We start from the raw sequence: 13,499 nt of genomic DNA, 5'->3' as shown, positions 1-13,499 counted from the left end.
CTGTGCTGTCCTCAACGTGTGTTTTCTCTCTCCACATGTGAAATAACATGTTGACGATATATGAATTCTTGAGTATCCGTGTTGGTTCATCAGCTCAGTCTGCCACTGTTTTACTTTGACATCCTCAGTGATTGGAGAATGTGTCCATGTTAAAGCCTAAATATGAGGGTTGTCACATTGAAGTGGCACAACATTGGACTTTCAATGATCTCATTATAGATGACCCAATCTATATTTGCGCATATGTATACTAGAGGTAAACTAAATTATCGGATCTGATAAACAGCATTTTTGATTGTCGGAGTATAGACTGCTGATAAACAAATTAATTGGAAAATGTGCTGGTTTGGCTCTGATGCAGCATGCCATCAGCAAAGATACCGGAAAAATGGAGTGGGGTAAAAAGTACAGTATACTTTTAATATGCGTCTGGTTTTTGTAACCACTCTGGTCATGTGCTTTATTATCATCGCCTCTGTTGGTTATGATGAATTAAACATGGTGTAAAATGCATGGCACCTTGAGAGTGGCTGCAGACTTGTGGTTCAGATGGAAGCATCCTCCTTAGTGACAACACTGCCCTCTGCTGATGGTAATGACTGCAAAGGGCCATGTGTGATGCATGTAGATTCACCGTGAATCTTACAGAAAATGCTTATGTGCTTATACAGCATCCAAAATGAATAATCCAAGACCAAACTGACTGACTTAAAAAAAAAGTGACATGAGATGAGAAGATGCCATGATTTGATTTTTGAATAAATGCCAGACTATTCCTCTTCACCACCACATAAGCACACAGTTGTTAACCTTATACAAGCCATAGTAAGCCTTTCGCATTATGCTATATATCATTAGGGCCCATCTTATTGATGTCTGTGAGCAATTTTTAACTGTAATCAGTGGCCTTTAAAGACAAAAAAGCCCTCGGGTGGAGTGAATAATGTGCTCTCATTCTTACTCGGATAACAGCTGATAAGGCAATCATGCGTAACACTTTTGCTGAAGGACCATAAAGGCTTCTCAAATTTGGAATGTCATGTGTGGTGTGGCTGTAAAATGACACACCTAAGGCATGAGCAGCCCCTGACTATCACAGTACTCTACACAGTACTCGTCCCCATACAGTAACCCAAAACAAAAGACTGCTGTGGTCAATACAGTAAGTCAATGTCAGCCTTTGATGTATTTATTTATTTATTGAATACCACACTTGATCAGTACTTCATTGTTCACAGGTTCCATTACAAAAGTGAAAGACACGTTAACAACGCAAACGATCAAAAAGATGATCATATTCTCAATGTCAGCGTTAGTGTGTCTTTCACAAGCATCAAATATCCGTTTAGTAACTTAAATGTCTCAGCTTTTTTTGTTTTAACATCTGATATGGAGGTGCCTTGTTGTTTAAGTTCATTCATAAAGTGCAGGAAGGTTGGCTTGGATTCTGTCCACTTTTTCTTCTGAATATGGACTTTAAAAAAAAACAAAAAAACAATATATAATATATTAATAATGTACTATTAATGACAAATAGTTGTGTGATGTACAGCATGACATTTCCCATCTTATCTTGACTAAAATACAAGATTACATCGAACGTAAGTATCTCAACATCTGTCTTAAATTTCTTTTTCAGAAAGTTGCCGACATCAAAATGAGAAATGCTCTTTTTTCCAGTACTCGGAAATCACAGCTGTAATCAATGTCCATTTTGAATGTCACTGGTTAGATTCCATGTAATATCTTTGAAGACACTGAGGTCGCCAGGAATGCTGCTCGGTTGTGGAAAAATGGTCTCCCTCTGGTGCTCATCATTGCAGGGATCTTGTTCTTTCAGAATCCTCAACAAAGTCTGAGGCACTCAAGAGGGTTAAAAGTTAAAAAACCTTTCATTTATCATGGCTGCTGTATCACAGCATTAGTAAAAACATGCTTAGGCATTTCGGTCACTGAGGCCTTCATCAGGGCAGTACAAAATGGCTACCTATGGGCATTTACATTACACTTCCTTACGCTTGTTAATACAAGTTTCCCAATCTTACTCCCACAGTATATCATTGAATAATGAGGACCAAAAACATCTAGATGAAGGGACAGTGACATAACTCATATTCTTGTTGGAGCACTTCTCTTTGGCTGTGTTAGTCCCGCCAATATAACATTCCTCATACATTCATACTCAAAATTGGAGTTAAATTAGCAACATCAGAGTTTTGTAAAAGTTTAAGGACACTTTCTGGAATGGCAATGTCAGAATGCCATTATTCAAACATGTGTGGTAAAACAGAGTCCTAGTTTTATACAGGATGTCTCTATTGTAACATGTGAAGTGCCTATGGGGTGAAAAGTTATGATGTCAGCGCTTGCCTAAGGGACATTTGGGAAATTGATAGGGATTTTTGTCAACAGAGGAGTGACATATACGTAGAAATGTGATACCACCATCTTGATCAAACAGATGACTGGAGAAGATATTCCAGATACTGCCCTGGCTTCAGTTTCAGCCTTTAACAGTGCGTTTTTACATGATTTCATCATCATGCGTACAGCTGCGGTCAACACCCCTTTGTTGACTTTTTTTCCAACCGTACTGCAAGGCGATTGGTCCATTTCGATGACGCGCCCGCTCGAATATATACTGCAACTTCCTCGTTGGTTCCTCCCCCTCAACCCCGGCTGTTAGTGGTGTGTGAGTGCGTGTGTGCTCCTGAGCTCGCTCGGCACACATTCTATAAAAAAAAAAAAATACAAAAAAAAATTCAAAACATAAAACAACCAAAAAATCATATTCTTTTTATTTTTTATTTTCATTTTTTTTTTTTTGTAACAAGTCGGTGAAGCTGGAGTAGACATCCGAGGACAGGACGGTAACGTGTAAGTAGGGGCTGCCTAAAAAAATCGGAACGACTAAAGTGTCAGTTGACGTGTTACTGCTACAGAAGCGAGGCCAAGTCACGTTCTATTTGCTTTTATCATTGTGTGTCAGCTCTGAGTGACAGTTTTAATCCCGTTACAAGTCGATAGTCTGCCATTTTAATATACTCACCTTTTAATTTTTTACTCAAAAGCACCTCAAACTCATAAGGCAACGGTTGCTAACGTGTACCAGTAGAAATTCTGCCCCGAGCTGACGTGACGCGAGGGACCGTTAGGGAACCGAGAATTCTTGGTGGGGAAACTTTTTAAAAAACATTTTTTGGGGGAAAATTAAGCTTCGTCCGAGCAGTTTTCGAGCATACACAGGCTACGAATATGAACCCCAGTGCTCCGAGTTACCCCATGGCCTCCCTGTACGTCGGGGATCTGCATCAAGATGTGACAGAGGCCATGCTGTACGAGAAATTCAGCCCAGCCGGAGCCATCCTGTCGATCCGGGTCTGCAGGGACATGATCACCCGGCGTTCCCTCGGATACGCCTATGTCAACTTCCAACAGCCAGCGGACGGTGGGTACTTTATCATTGTGTGTAAAAATCACGTTTGTTTTAAATGACAGTCGATGACAGGTGAAATGCTCGCCTCTTCCTCTCTACACGTGACTGCGGCCGACATGTTGTCGGTGGGTCTCCTCGCTTGAACCCTCCCAGCAGTGGCGTAGCAGAAAAGCACCATGTCTGTCTGCGCTGCCCTGCCCACCCCAGTCATGTAACAGTGGGCTGCTAGCTAGCTAGCTAGCTCGCTGCCAGCTGACAGCTCACTGCCTGTGTTATCTGGCTCTGTCAGGACAACACCCTGACTGTTCAGCCTGAAGTGCTGACACTGTACTTTCTTTATATCCGCCCTGAATGCTTGCCAGTTTTTGTGTTGATATTAACATTCATTTTATGTGTAAAGGGATAAAGAAAAAAGAAGAGAGATACTATGCCAACTCCCTAAAAGTGTTAGAATATGGTAGTCCTGCAGGCCTGACAGCCAAATGTCTCCCCTCCACAAAGTCTTTTCTGTCTTCCCTTGATAAGAACACTGATCTAAATCTGCAGTTGCTTCACTTGGGTGTGTTTTTGTGTTTTCTACTGAGATATATCCTGTTCAGGCTTTTTCAGTGTCTTGATATGCCAAGTATTATGGGTGGGGTCGTTCAGATAAAATCCACCATCATGCTCTATGTCAGTTCATATTCCAGTGACATCAACAGTATAAAAATGAGATATGGCAAGCTTTCTCAAACCAGATCGAATTTGCAAATTTGTTTTTGTTTATTCAAGAAATTAAAAGTCTGACAAATAAGAATATTCCACCACATTGATGCAAGTTTTTCTTGATAGGAAAAATGCATTTCTTACCACCATGAAGTAATAGTTGCTTAATACAAAAGATGATGTGGCAAAAATTCAAGGGAAAATTGCCTAAAAATGTGAATATTTGCCCTTTGTCCCATCTTTTCATGATAGTAAGCTGAATATTTAGGGTTTCTGCAAACAAACAAGCAATATTGTTATATCAACTTGGGTGCAGGCAAATTGTAATGAAAATTTTTGACATCTCTATCAAACAGTCAATGAATGTGTTATAATCGAATTAATCTGTAATGAAAATACTTTTGTAATGCAGCCATAAATGATACAGATAAGTTAATATCATCTCCAATTTATCTGAAGAACTATCTGCTTCTGTTGTTTAAAGTTTCTAAAATTTCTACCGGTCTGAGTTTGCAAGCTATCACAGTTTGCTAATGCAGTTTTCCTGGTGTACATGTGACCAAAAAGGGCCCGGTTTGAAAATTTAGACAAGGGGAAGTGGATGAATGCAGCAATGCATACTGCCAAGCTGCTCTGGAGCAACAGACTCAAAGGAAGCCGACACCTTGAACAGTATTGTCAACACTGACTGATGTAACTTTTTAACCACAATCAAAGCGTCGACTGTGGACCTTTCTTTTCTTTAGAGAGCAACTTAATTACTTAAGTCATAATATCTTGCCAAGCATATAGAAAGACTGCAGCTTTGTCAAATTCAGTGCTCCCTCTGTAGTAGGTTGCACTGGCCAAAATGGCTGCAACAGTGAATCTGTAGTTCATGGGCCCCACATTTCTTCACCGTGGATTCTGGGGATAAATATGTACTACTGACAAAAACATTAATAAATGAATAATGGGATATTTTTAAGTCCATTGGATTGTTCCACATTGATATGTAAAAAAACACTAACATTAACATTAGTCATAACTCACTATTCATAATTCATTAATTTCTTACTAAATGGGGCTCCCCTGTAGAGGAACTTGAAGATCAATTTTTCAGACATTATTCAGTTCTCCAACAACCACTAAGCACAAGAAACCACCTCAAGACTAACAACACCAGCTTTATAACCTAACAGATGTTCATATTCCGTTCCTTCCTTCAGCTGAGCGTGCACTCGACACCATGAACTTTGACGTGATCAAGGGGCGGCCCGTGCGCATCATGTGGTCGCAGCGTGATCCGTCATTGAGAAAAAGTGGTGTGGGAAACATCTTCATCAAGAATCTTGACAAGTCCATTGACAACAAAGCTCTGTACGACACCTTCTCCGCCTTTGGCAACATCCTGTCATGCAAGGTAAGAGATTAGTGGCCCACTTGTATCCGCCCTGAACAGGGAGATGGTCCACTGTCATTGCTGTGGTAAAGCATTGTGAGTGCAGGCGTCATTTGCATGCGTGTGTGCTCTTGTAATTGTTGTAGAACTGTTTGCACTAACAGATCAATAACCCGGCAGATATGATACATCATGATTTGATATATAGTTTGAAACTTTGCTTGCCTTCCAATCTAAGGAACATCACAATATAAAGTCTGGTTAATAGAGGAGATTAGTATTTCAGGTGTGATCCAACAGACGGGCCAAGTTTAATATCTTGTTACTGCATGTGTGTGTGAGGCTTAAAAGCAGCACGTATCTTCTCTCTCCAAGGTGGTTTGTGACGAGAATGGCTCTAAAGGCTACGGCTTTGTGCATTTTGAGACTCAGGAGGCCGCGGAACGAGCCATTGAGAAAATGAATGGCATGCTGCTCAATGACCGAAAAGTGTAAGTGAATGCTTTATGCAGTTTGAAACTGTTTTGGTGCCAACTCATGTGTGGCGTGGAAACTGTTGAATTGATATTGAAGTTTGAAGGTTGCACAGTGATGCTTGAGCCCTTTCAGCACTTTCCGCCTATGTTTCTTTGCAAAGATGACTGAATAGAATTCTATGATGATGCAGAAGTAGCTCATAAAGTTTACTGAACACACACAGTTGACCCAATAATCACCACATGTTTATAATGTAGTTAATGTGTATTAAAATTCTGTTTTATGTCCATTTCGATGCAGATTTGTGGGTCGCTTCAAATCTCGCAAAGAACGCGAGGCTGAGCTGGGTGCCCGAGCCAAGGAGTTCACAAATGTCTATGTTAAAAACTTTGGTGAAGACATGGATGATGAAAAGCTGAGGGAAGTGTTCAACAAATACGGTCAGTCAGGGTGTCCTTATTTCAAGTAGACAGCGGTTTGATCCCCTGCAGTAAAACATTATCGGGCAAAATATACTCATCAAAGGTTCTCTCTCTGTTGCCTAGGAAACGCCATGAGCATCCGCGTCATGACCGATGACAGCGGAAAGTCTCGAGGTTTTGGGTTTGTCAGCTTTGAGAGGCACGAGGACGCCCAGAGGGTAAGAGTAGTAGCTACAATTTTCTGCTGACCACCTGAGACCGTCCACCATTTCCTGCCCCTGAGCTGACTTGGTTATGTTGTTTGTTTCAGGCAGTGGATGAGATGAACGGGAAGGAGTTGAACGGCAAGCTCATCTACGTTGGCCGCGCCCAGAAGAAGGTGGAGCGACAGACCGAACTCAAGCGCAAATTCGAGCAAATGAAACAAGACCGCATGACTCGCTACCAGGTCTGTTTCGTCTTGTAATTCAAATAACGTATCGTAGTTTCTAATTACCCTCAGTCATATTGTCTGGTCGAGCATATAGAAAGACTGCAGCTTTGTCAAATTCAGTGCTCTCTCCTTAGTAGGTTGCACTGGCCAAAATGGCTGCCACAGTGACTCTGTAGTTCATGGGCCCCACATTTCTTTCTCATGGATTCTGGGGATAAATATGTACTACAGACAATAACATTAGAGAAACAATGAAGTGTCATTTTTCAGTATTTGCGTTGGATTATTCCTGCCTAAAACACTTTTGTGTTTTGAAAAGCTAACACAAAAGTTGACACTACTTTTGTCTTTTTTTCAGGGTGTCAACTTGTACGTGAAGAACCTTGATGATGGAATTGACGATGAACGTCTACGAAAGGAGTTCTCACCCTTTGGCACTATAACCAGTGCAAAGGTAAGACCTCACATGTATACTCATCTTCTCTAATGTTCTCAAGCTGTATCCTGATTCATTCATCGGTTGCATTTGACTTCCACACTCTCAGGTCATGATGGAAGGAGGGCGAAGCAAGGGCTTCGGCTTTGTCTGCTTCTCATCCCCAGAAGAGGCCACCAAAGCAGTGACGGAAATGAACGGACGCATCGTAGCCACCAAGCCATTGTACGTGGCCCTGGCCCAGCGCAAAGAGGAGCGCCAAGCCCACTTGACTAATCAGTACATGCAGCGCATGGCCAGCGTGCGCGCAGTGCCAAACCCAGTCATCAATCCCTACCAGCCAGCCCCGCCCTCTGGCTATTTCATGGCAGCCATACCTCAGGCCCAGAACCGTGCTGCTTACTACCCAGCTGCTGGGCAGATGGCTCAGCTCCGCCCGAGCCCACGCTGGGCCACCCAAGGTGTCCGGCCGCAACGTGAGTATCACGACTCAAATTTGAACTGTTATGTTATCAAGGTTAGGAATGTTATGTTTGATTTTCAACATAATCTGGTGTTTCATCTACATAATCACTCATGTAAACCAAAAGAGTCTAGAAATATTTAGTTTAGGTACAAAATATTTGTTGAATGAACCCCAAACCCTCATTTTGTAAGAACATTAAGACATTATTAAGGAAAGACGCCTGTTTGTACTTGTGTAAATGAAGCTACTGTTTTTGTATGTTCAGACTTCCAGAACATGCCGGGTGCCATGCGTCCCTCAGCGCCACGCCCTCAGACCTTTGGTGGCATGCGACCGAACTCCCAGGTGCCGCGCATGATGTCCACCCAGCGTGTCGGTCAGTCCCCTATACTCGGTCAACAGTCTGTCTGACTGCAACAACAGTTTACCTGCATGGCTGCTGCTTTTGTCTTTGTTTTAATGTTTATCGCTCTTGCTGCAGCTCAGACCATGGGGCCCCGACCAGCCACTGCAGCTGCTGCAGCAGCCGCCCCTGTGCGTGGAGTCCCTCAGTACAAGTATGCTGCAGGCGTCCGCAACACCCAGCAGCACATGAGTCAGCCACAAGTCAACATGCAGCAGGTAGGAATGCACACTTCTTTTTTACACCAACTCACCCACTCTGACCTGCACGTGAGAGAAAGTTGAAGTTCAGTGTGCGCTAAAAAGGTTCTGTCTGACTTTTAATTCCTCGTGTCCTTCCCTTCAGCCTGCTGTTCATGTTCAGGGACAGGAGCCTCTGACGGCCTCCATGTTGGCTGCTGCTCCACCACAGGAACAAAAGCAGATGCTGGGTAAGTGTCAGCAGCAGCACTTCCATGTTAGCTTGACAATGTCGATCCCCGTCTTCTCACTCGACACCAGTGAGAACAAAACAAGTTCTGCCCCGGCTGAGAAAACCATACCTGCTGTCTTTTGTATTGTATAATACACAGGTATTATCCCAGTAACTGGTGCTTGGCGAACCTAAATCACTTCCTGTCTTAAATCCTCTGTGTCCTCCTCTAGGTGAGCGTCTTTTCCCACTGATCCAGAACATGCACCCAAGCCTGGCAGGAAAGATCACTGGCATGCTTCTGGAGATCGACAACTCTGAGCTGCTCCACATGCTTGAGTCACCAGAGTCTCTCCGCTCGAAGGTCAGTACTGAAGGTCAATAATATTGATAAGACTTTACCAGGACAGGGAAGTGCAGACAGTACTTTCCCAGGAAAGGTGGATCTTGCAGGCAATTTGAGGTAATGCCACCATGATGTTGTGGTTTCTATGACATTAAGCTATTATCTTTCTAGGTGGATGAGGCAGTGGCTGTGCTTCAGGCCCACCAGGCCAAGGAGGCCGCCCAGAAGACTGTGACAAATTCATCTGGTGTCCCAAGTGTCTGAATCCAAGGTACAACTCGTTTTTCAGAGCTGCTTTAACAAGGAGAGCACAGTGTTGTCAGGAGATTAAGGCTCTTTATGATAAACGTTCTACTTATTTATTGAACACACCTGTCATCTTATGCATTCTGATAATTTTCAAGCCTTGTTACACGGTAATTTTACATATACAAACGGGTCTTAGGTTTACCAATGTGTGGCGAAGAAAATCCATATCATTGACGATACGTTTGTTTCATATTCACAGGAGTGGGGATCCTTGAGAGACTAGCTTCACCGACGGACAAAAGAATCTAACAGCGAAAAAGTTGAAAATACATAAAACAGAGTAAAAAGAAGTCAAATAATATATTAAAAAAAACAAACAATGGTAACAAGTCTCCAGTCAGGCCTGTAAATGAGCAGAAGCAGCAGGCCTGGTTTGTTGAGTTAAAATGATAAAAAATGCATCAAAAAAAGAGAAAAAGTTAAAATAGAAAATGTTCCAATTTCTGAGGGGTTTTAGAGGAGAGTTTCTTTGACAAAATCTGATTGAAAGCATTCCTTTCTGCCTTCCTTTATCCTGTTTAAATGTTTGAATGTTTGGGCTGTAGCGGCCTGTTATTGTGAAATATCCCCCCCTGACCTTTGCTTGCTTGAATAAAACTTAAAAAAAAATTCGATGTGTCCGTTATTGCCAGTTTAACATATCGTAACAGGTCAGAATGAGCCTGTTCCTGTCACTCACAACAACCTGATAGAAGTAGGAGTCCCCAAATGTGTTCATCAGAGGTGGAAGAAGTACTCAGATCACAGTAGCAACATCACAGTGAGAAAATACTGTTACACGTTCAAGTCAAGCATTCACCTTTTTACTTAAAGGTGCCGTATACAGCAAAAGAATACCGGATGCAGCATATGAACATAACCGTTAACCATAGCTGCTGTTAGCTGGTTAGTGAAGTTAGCCGTGTAGCAAGTGATTCAAATTGGGAGCTTGGGGACTAAGGGGAGTGCTGGTGTCAACACAGCTAGTATGATTTTAGGGGTAGCTAGTTAGCATGCTAACTTCAATAGACATATCTACAATACAATACATGAACACCATAATGTCAAAACTGTCATTTCTAAACGTTCTGTTCATAATAGCCAGGTCGTTTCTGTAATAGTTCTGTAATAGAAATGATTATCAACAACATGGGCTAAACTGTAAGCTTATTCATTAATTTAGTATATAATGGAGACATGAAAGCAGATGGAAATGCTTCCAGTCGTCCTTCATTTTCCTCGAAGCATGAAAATATACTTAAAGTACTATAAGTTCTCATGCAGAATAGCATGTTTCAGTATGATCTTTACTATTTACCCCCATCTTCTTAATGTTGAAGGTGGTTTAACTACTGTATATAGCTTGTGAATTTCCCCTCAGGGATCAATAAAATGTCATTCTAATCTATAATATTACATCAAAATGTATTTATTGATTATATTTCATATTATTAAACTCAGTCTGGAAGTTCACAAGTACCTCAAAGGGTAAAGGTACTCAATTAAACACTATATAAACACTCATACTCATACAAAATGAAATTGACACAGTGAAGTTGTGTTTCCAGATTTATTGTGCTTTAGGACAGAGGTGTTAATGTCACTGTTAACAACCACTAAAAACACATCTTAGGCAGGTGTTATCTGCCTGCACTTTCAGGCCAGCCTTGAAATGCAAGTAGCTCTGTTAACTCAGTCCACGACAGAGTAGATGTTGGTACAGAGGCACATTCACATCTTTTTTTTTTAAAGGACAATTGGTTTAGTTGCCAATGGCCTTGGCCTGCTCGGTCAGCTGCTGGAAGATGGTCTCCATCTGCTTCTGGAACTCGGTGACCATGGGCTGGATCTGAGCCTGCACGCTGGCGGCCATGGGCTTGATCTGCTCCTCGACGCTGGCGGCGACAGTCTTCAGCTGCTCCTGCACCTGACTGGCCAGGGGCTCCAGTTGGGTCTGGAGGCTCCTTTGGGGTAGAACATAATGAAAGAACATTTAGGAAGGCCAGAAATAAACCTGTTTAAATTACATATAACAGTGCAGTCTCTGTTAGTGTCATGTGACCTGGGCTTCTTCAATAATGGCCACGTTTTGATTTCTTATGCTTGCAGAATTGTCAAAGTGGGCACAGGGGGCTCTGTGAGATACATGCCGGCCATTACTTTGCTCATTTTCTAAAGATGCACTTCTTACATAAAAAAGTGACTATCACAAGAAGACATCAAGTCAATGGTGAATACTTCAAAATGCTATTAATGCTATTAATGCTAGTTAAATATGAAGTACTCTCAGTTTAAAAGCAGAACATTTAAAGAAGAGATACTCGAGTAAAGCGCGAGTTACTCAACTTCTAACTGGCGTTTAACAATGTTCAAGGTCCAGTGAGGTCAAGCGGATTCTAATCACCATGAGTCACCGTCACGACCAAGTGCGTGCGTGTGTGTGTGTGTGTGTGTGTGTGTGTTGGTCGAGGTGTCAGTCAGGCGTCACTGTATACTCACTGAGCCTGGCTGGTCAGGTCCTGGCTGCGCATGAACTCAGTCAGGTCCTGGGTCATCTTGTTCTTCATCTCCTCGAAGTACTGACCGATCTTCTGGAGATCAGTAGCATCCTGTGCGAAGCTTCCTGTGGGGGGTTTCCAAAACACAAAAAAAACCAAGTCAATAAAGTGAGAGTGTTTTTCAACTTCGAAACGTTTAGAAGAAACCAGGCGTGAAGGTGGAACTGTACCGTGTGCCAGAGCGAGCACGGCGACGGCGACGATGAGGGAGAGTTTCATGGCGGCGGAGTGGAGTAGACCTATAAAAGCAAAACAGAATTGAGTTATTTTGATGTTAAAACACTGTGGGTTCCTCTCTTCATCCTTTCGTTGAGTTCATCTTGCGACAACGGAGCAGTGCTTTAATATTCTCTGATCATTTTAACGTTTCAAAAGACTTGATCGAGCCACGAGGATGTTTCATGAAGTTGTTTTTTTCAGAGCTGAAAGAGTGTAGGGAGGCCTCCTGTTGCCTCATCAGATGACTCACTGATAAAACAAAAAAAAGAAGTTGTTCTTGGAAATTTGTCAAGAGATAAATAAGATAAATATTGTTTAGTCCCTCATCGTGTTTGTCCAAAACCCCCACGCGTTAACTTGTAAACTTCAAATCAGGCTTATCAAAGACAAACATGTCAAAAAGTCACAATTGGATGAATTAGCAGAAATAACTATCATGATTTTCAAACTGCTACACCTGGATGATTTTTTAAATTAAATGTGACTTTTATATCCTCTGTCGGCCTGAATTTGTTTCAAGTGTGAGTATATACCAATGTATTTAAGGTCCTTTTCTGTCTCACTGTCCGCATTAGATTTTTCCCTGATTTTAAAACAAAACCGAGAAATAAAATAATTGTTGAAAAGCTAAGAAATCTGTCAGGGACTTTCCCTGAAAACGTCAGTCAATATAAAGAAATAATAGCTGGTTATTCAGTATTTTTACTTTAAAAATGTGTTCAAGTTTAATCTTCCCTTTGAAATGATTTGATTCATTAAAAGCCGGAGCGAAATAAAGTCCAAATTTCAGTCTCGAGTTAAGAAACAATCAGAAGTTTTAAAATAAAGACGCGGTCCACAAGAAGATGGGATGACCGGAGTTGTACTCACCTGTACGGCAGGAGGATCTTGGACCGGATGGTGCCTTCCTGGAGTTCCCTCACACTTTTTATAGTCCAGCCGGTTGATGCGGCCCCGTCAAGAGCGAATCTGATTGGCTGAGATAAAGAAACAAAACATCATTGGATGTTTGTGCCAGTTAGGGACTCAGGGTGCTGACCCTTGCTGCTGAGTTTGCCACCTGGGCAAACTAAAGCAAAGTCCAAGAGTCCCTCTGCTGACTGTCCCGCATGAGAGTGCATCTTATCATATTGATTAAATAAAACACTTAATCACCGGTGACAGCATCACCGTGACAGTGGCTACGCTGATGTTGCCACATCAGCCTCGACAGATATGATAACAGAGCAGATAACTGACAGCAAGCGTGTCTCTTCTTGTTCCTGTTTTGCTTCTCATTTCATCGCTCAGTTGTAGTTGTAACAAAGTTTGTGATGTCGTTTTGCTTATAATTCAAGAATCAAACTTTAAGTTGGTCGCGCTTATTTTTGTATCGTGTTTTATAGCTCTGATTGAATGATTGATGCGTTCTGCGTTTGCTTTTAATAATCAGTTGTGTGTCAGTGTCAAAGGTCAACCCAGATGTCACAAACTAGGCTACACATGCTGTGGTGTGTGTCAGCGGTCCCTGCTGTGTAA

General features: G+C 42.0%; 2 protein-coding genes and 2 non-coding genes across 4 annotated transcripts; 3 read left to right on the top strand and 1 right to left on the bottom strand.

Annotated features, from left to right (window-relative positions):
- Positions 1-2,656: 2,656 nt before the first annotated feature.
- pabpc1b (poly A binding protein, cytoplasmic 1 b) lies at positions 2,657-9,834 on the top strand. The gene is made up of 14 exons (XM_030411996.1): positions 2,657-3,448; positions 5,350-5,543; positions 5,898-6,013; positions 6,300-6,439; positions 6,545-6,639; positions 6,732-6,869; positions 7,213-7,308; positions 7,400-7,766; positions 8,022-8,132; positions 8,238-8,377; positions 8,505-8,589; positions 8,804-8,934; positions 9,088-9,187; positions 9,425-9,834. Exons 1-13 carry the CDS (start codon positions 3,256-3,258, stop codon positions 9,178-9,180), a joined length of 1,899 nt encoding a protein of 632 aa, XP_030267856.1. The 5' UTR covers positions 2,657-3,255; the 3' UTR covers positions 9,181-9,187; positions 9,425-9,834.
- LOC115579600 (small nucleolar RNA SNORA5) lies at positions 4,940-5,076 on the top strand. Its single transcript, XR_003983692.1, has one exon. It is a non-coding gene; the product is annotated as a small nucleolar RNA SNORA5 (small nucleolar RNA).
- LOC115579599 (small nucleolar RNA SNORA5) lies at positions 6,955-7,091 on the top strand. Its single transcript, XR_003983691.1, has one exon. It is a non-coding gene; the product is annotated as a small nucleolar RNA SNORA5 (small nucleolar RNA).
- Positions 9,835-10,760: 926 nt separating the features above from the next.
- LOC115578815 (type-4 ice-structuring protein LS-12-like) lies at positions 10,761-12,938 on the bottom strand. Its single transcript, XM_030412001.1, has 4 exons — positions 12,852-12,938; positions 11,933-12,001; positions 11,704-11,827; positions 10,761-11,168 (listed from the first exon to the last, which is right to left on the bottom strand). The coding sequence occupies exons 2-4, from the start codon at positions 11,979-11,981 to the stop codon at positions 10,967-10,969; spliced, it is 375 nt and encodes a 124-aa protein (XP_030267861.1). The 5' UTR covers positions 11,982-12,001; positions 12,852-12,938; the 3' UTR covers positions 10,761-10,966.
- Positions 12,939-13,499: the final 561 nt, after the last annotated feature.

The sequence above is a fragment of the Sparus aurata genome, chromosome 3 (genome assembly GCF_900880675.1).
Source record: "Sparus aurata chromosome 3, fSpaAur1.1, whole genome shotgun sequence".
Classification (NCBI taxonomy): Eukaryota; Metazoa; Chordata; class Actinopteri; order Spariformes; family Sparidae; genus Sparus; species Sparus aurata.
Note: the sequence above shows the minus strand (reverse complement) of the source record. Positions and strands in the feature narration are given on the sequence as shown.

Excerpts from the sequence above, each read along its gene's own strand:
- LOC115578815 (XM_030412001.1), bottom strand. The coding sequence starts at position 11,981 with ATGAAACTCTCCCTCATCGTCGCCGTCGCCGTGCTCGCTCTGGCACAC. Across the intron at positions 11,828-11,932 it reads CGTGCTCGCTCTGGCACACG|GAAGCTTCGCACAGGATGCT; the intron begins GTACAGTTCCAC and ends AACCCCCCACAG. Across the intron at positions 11,169-11,703 it reads GACCTGACCAGCCAGGCTCA|GAGCCTCCAGACCCAACTGG; the intron begins GTGAGTATACAG and ends TCTACCCCAAAG.
- pabpc1b (XM_030411996.1), top strand. The coding sequence starts at position 3,256 with ATGAACCCCAGTGCTCCGAGTTACCCCATGGCCTCCCTGTACGTCGGG. Across the intron at positions 6,440-6,544 it reads GGAAGTGTTCAACAAATACG|GAAACGCCATGAGCATCCGC; the intron begins GTCAGTCAGGGT and ends TCTGTTGCCTAG. Across the intron at positions 6,640-6,731 it reads GGCACGAGGACGCCCAGAGG|GCAGTGGATGAGATGAACGG; the intron begins GTAAGAGTAGTA and ends TGTTTGTTTCAG.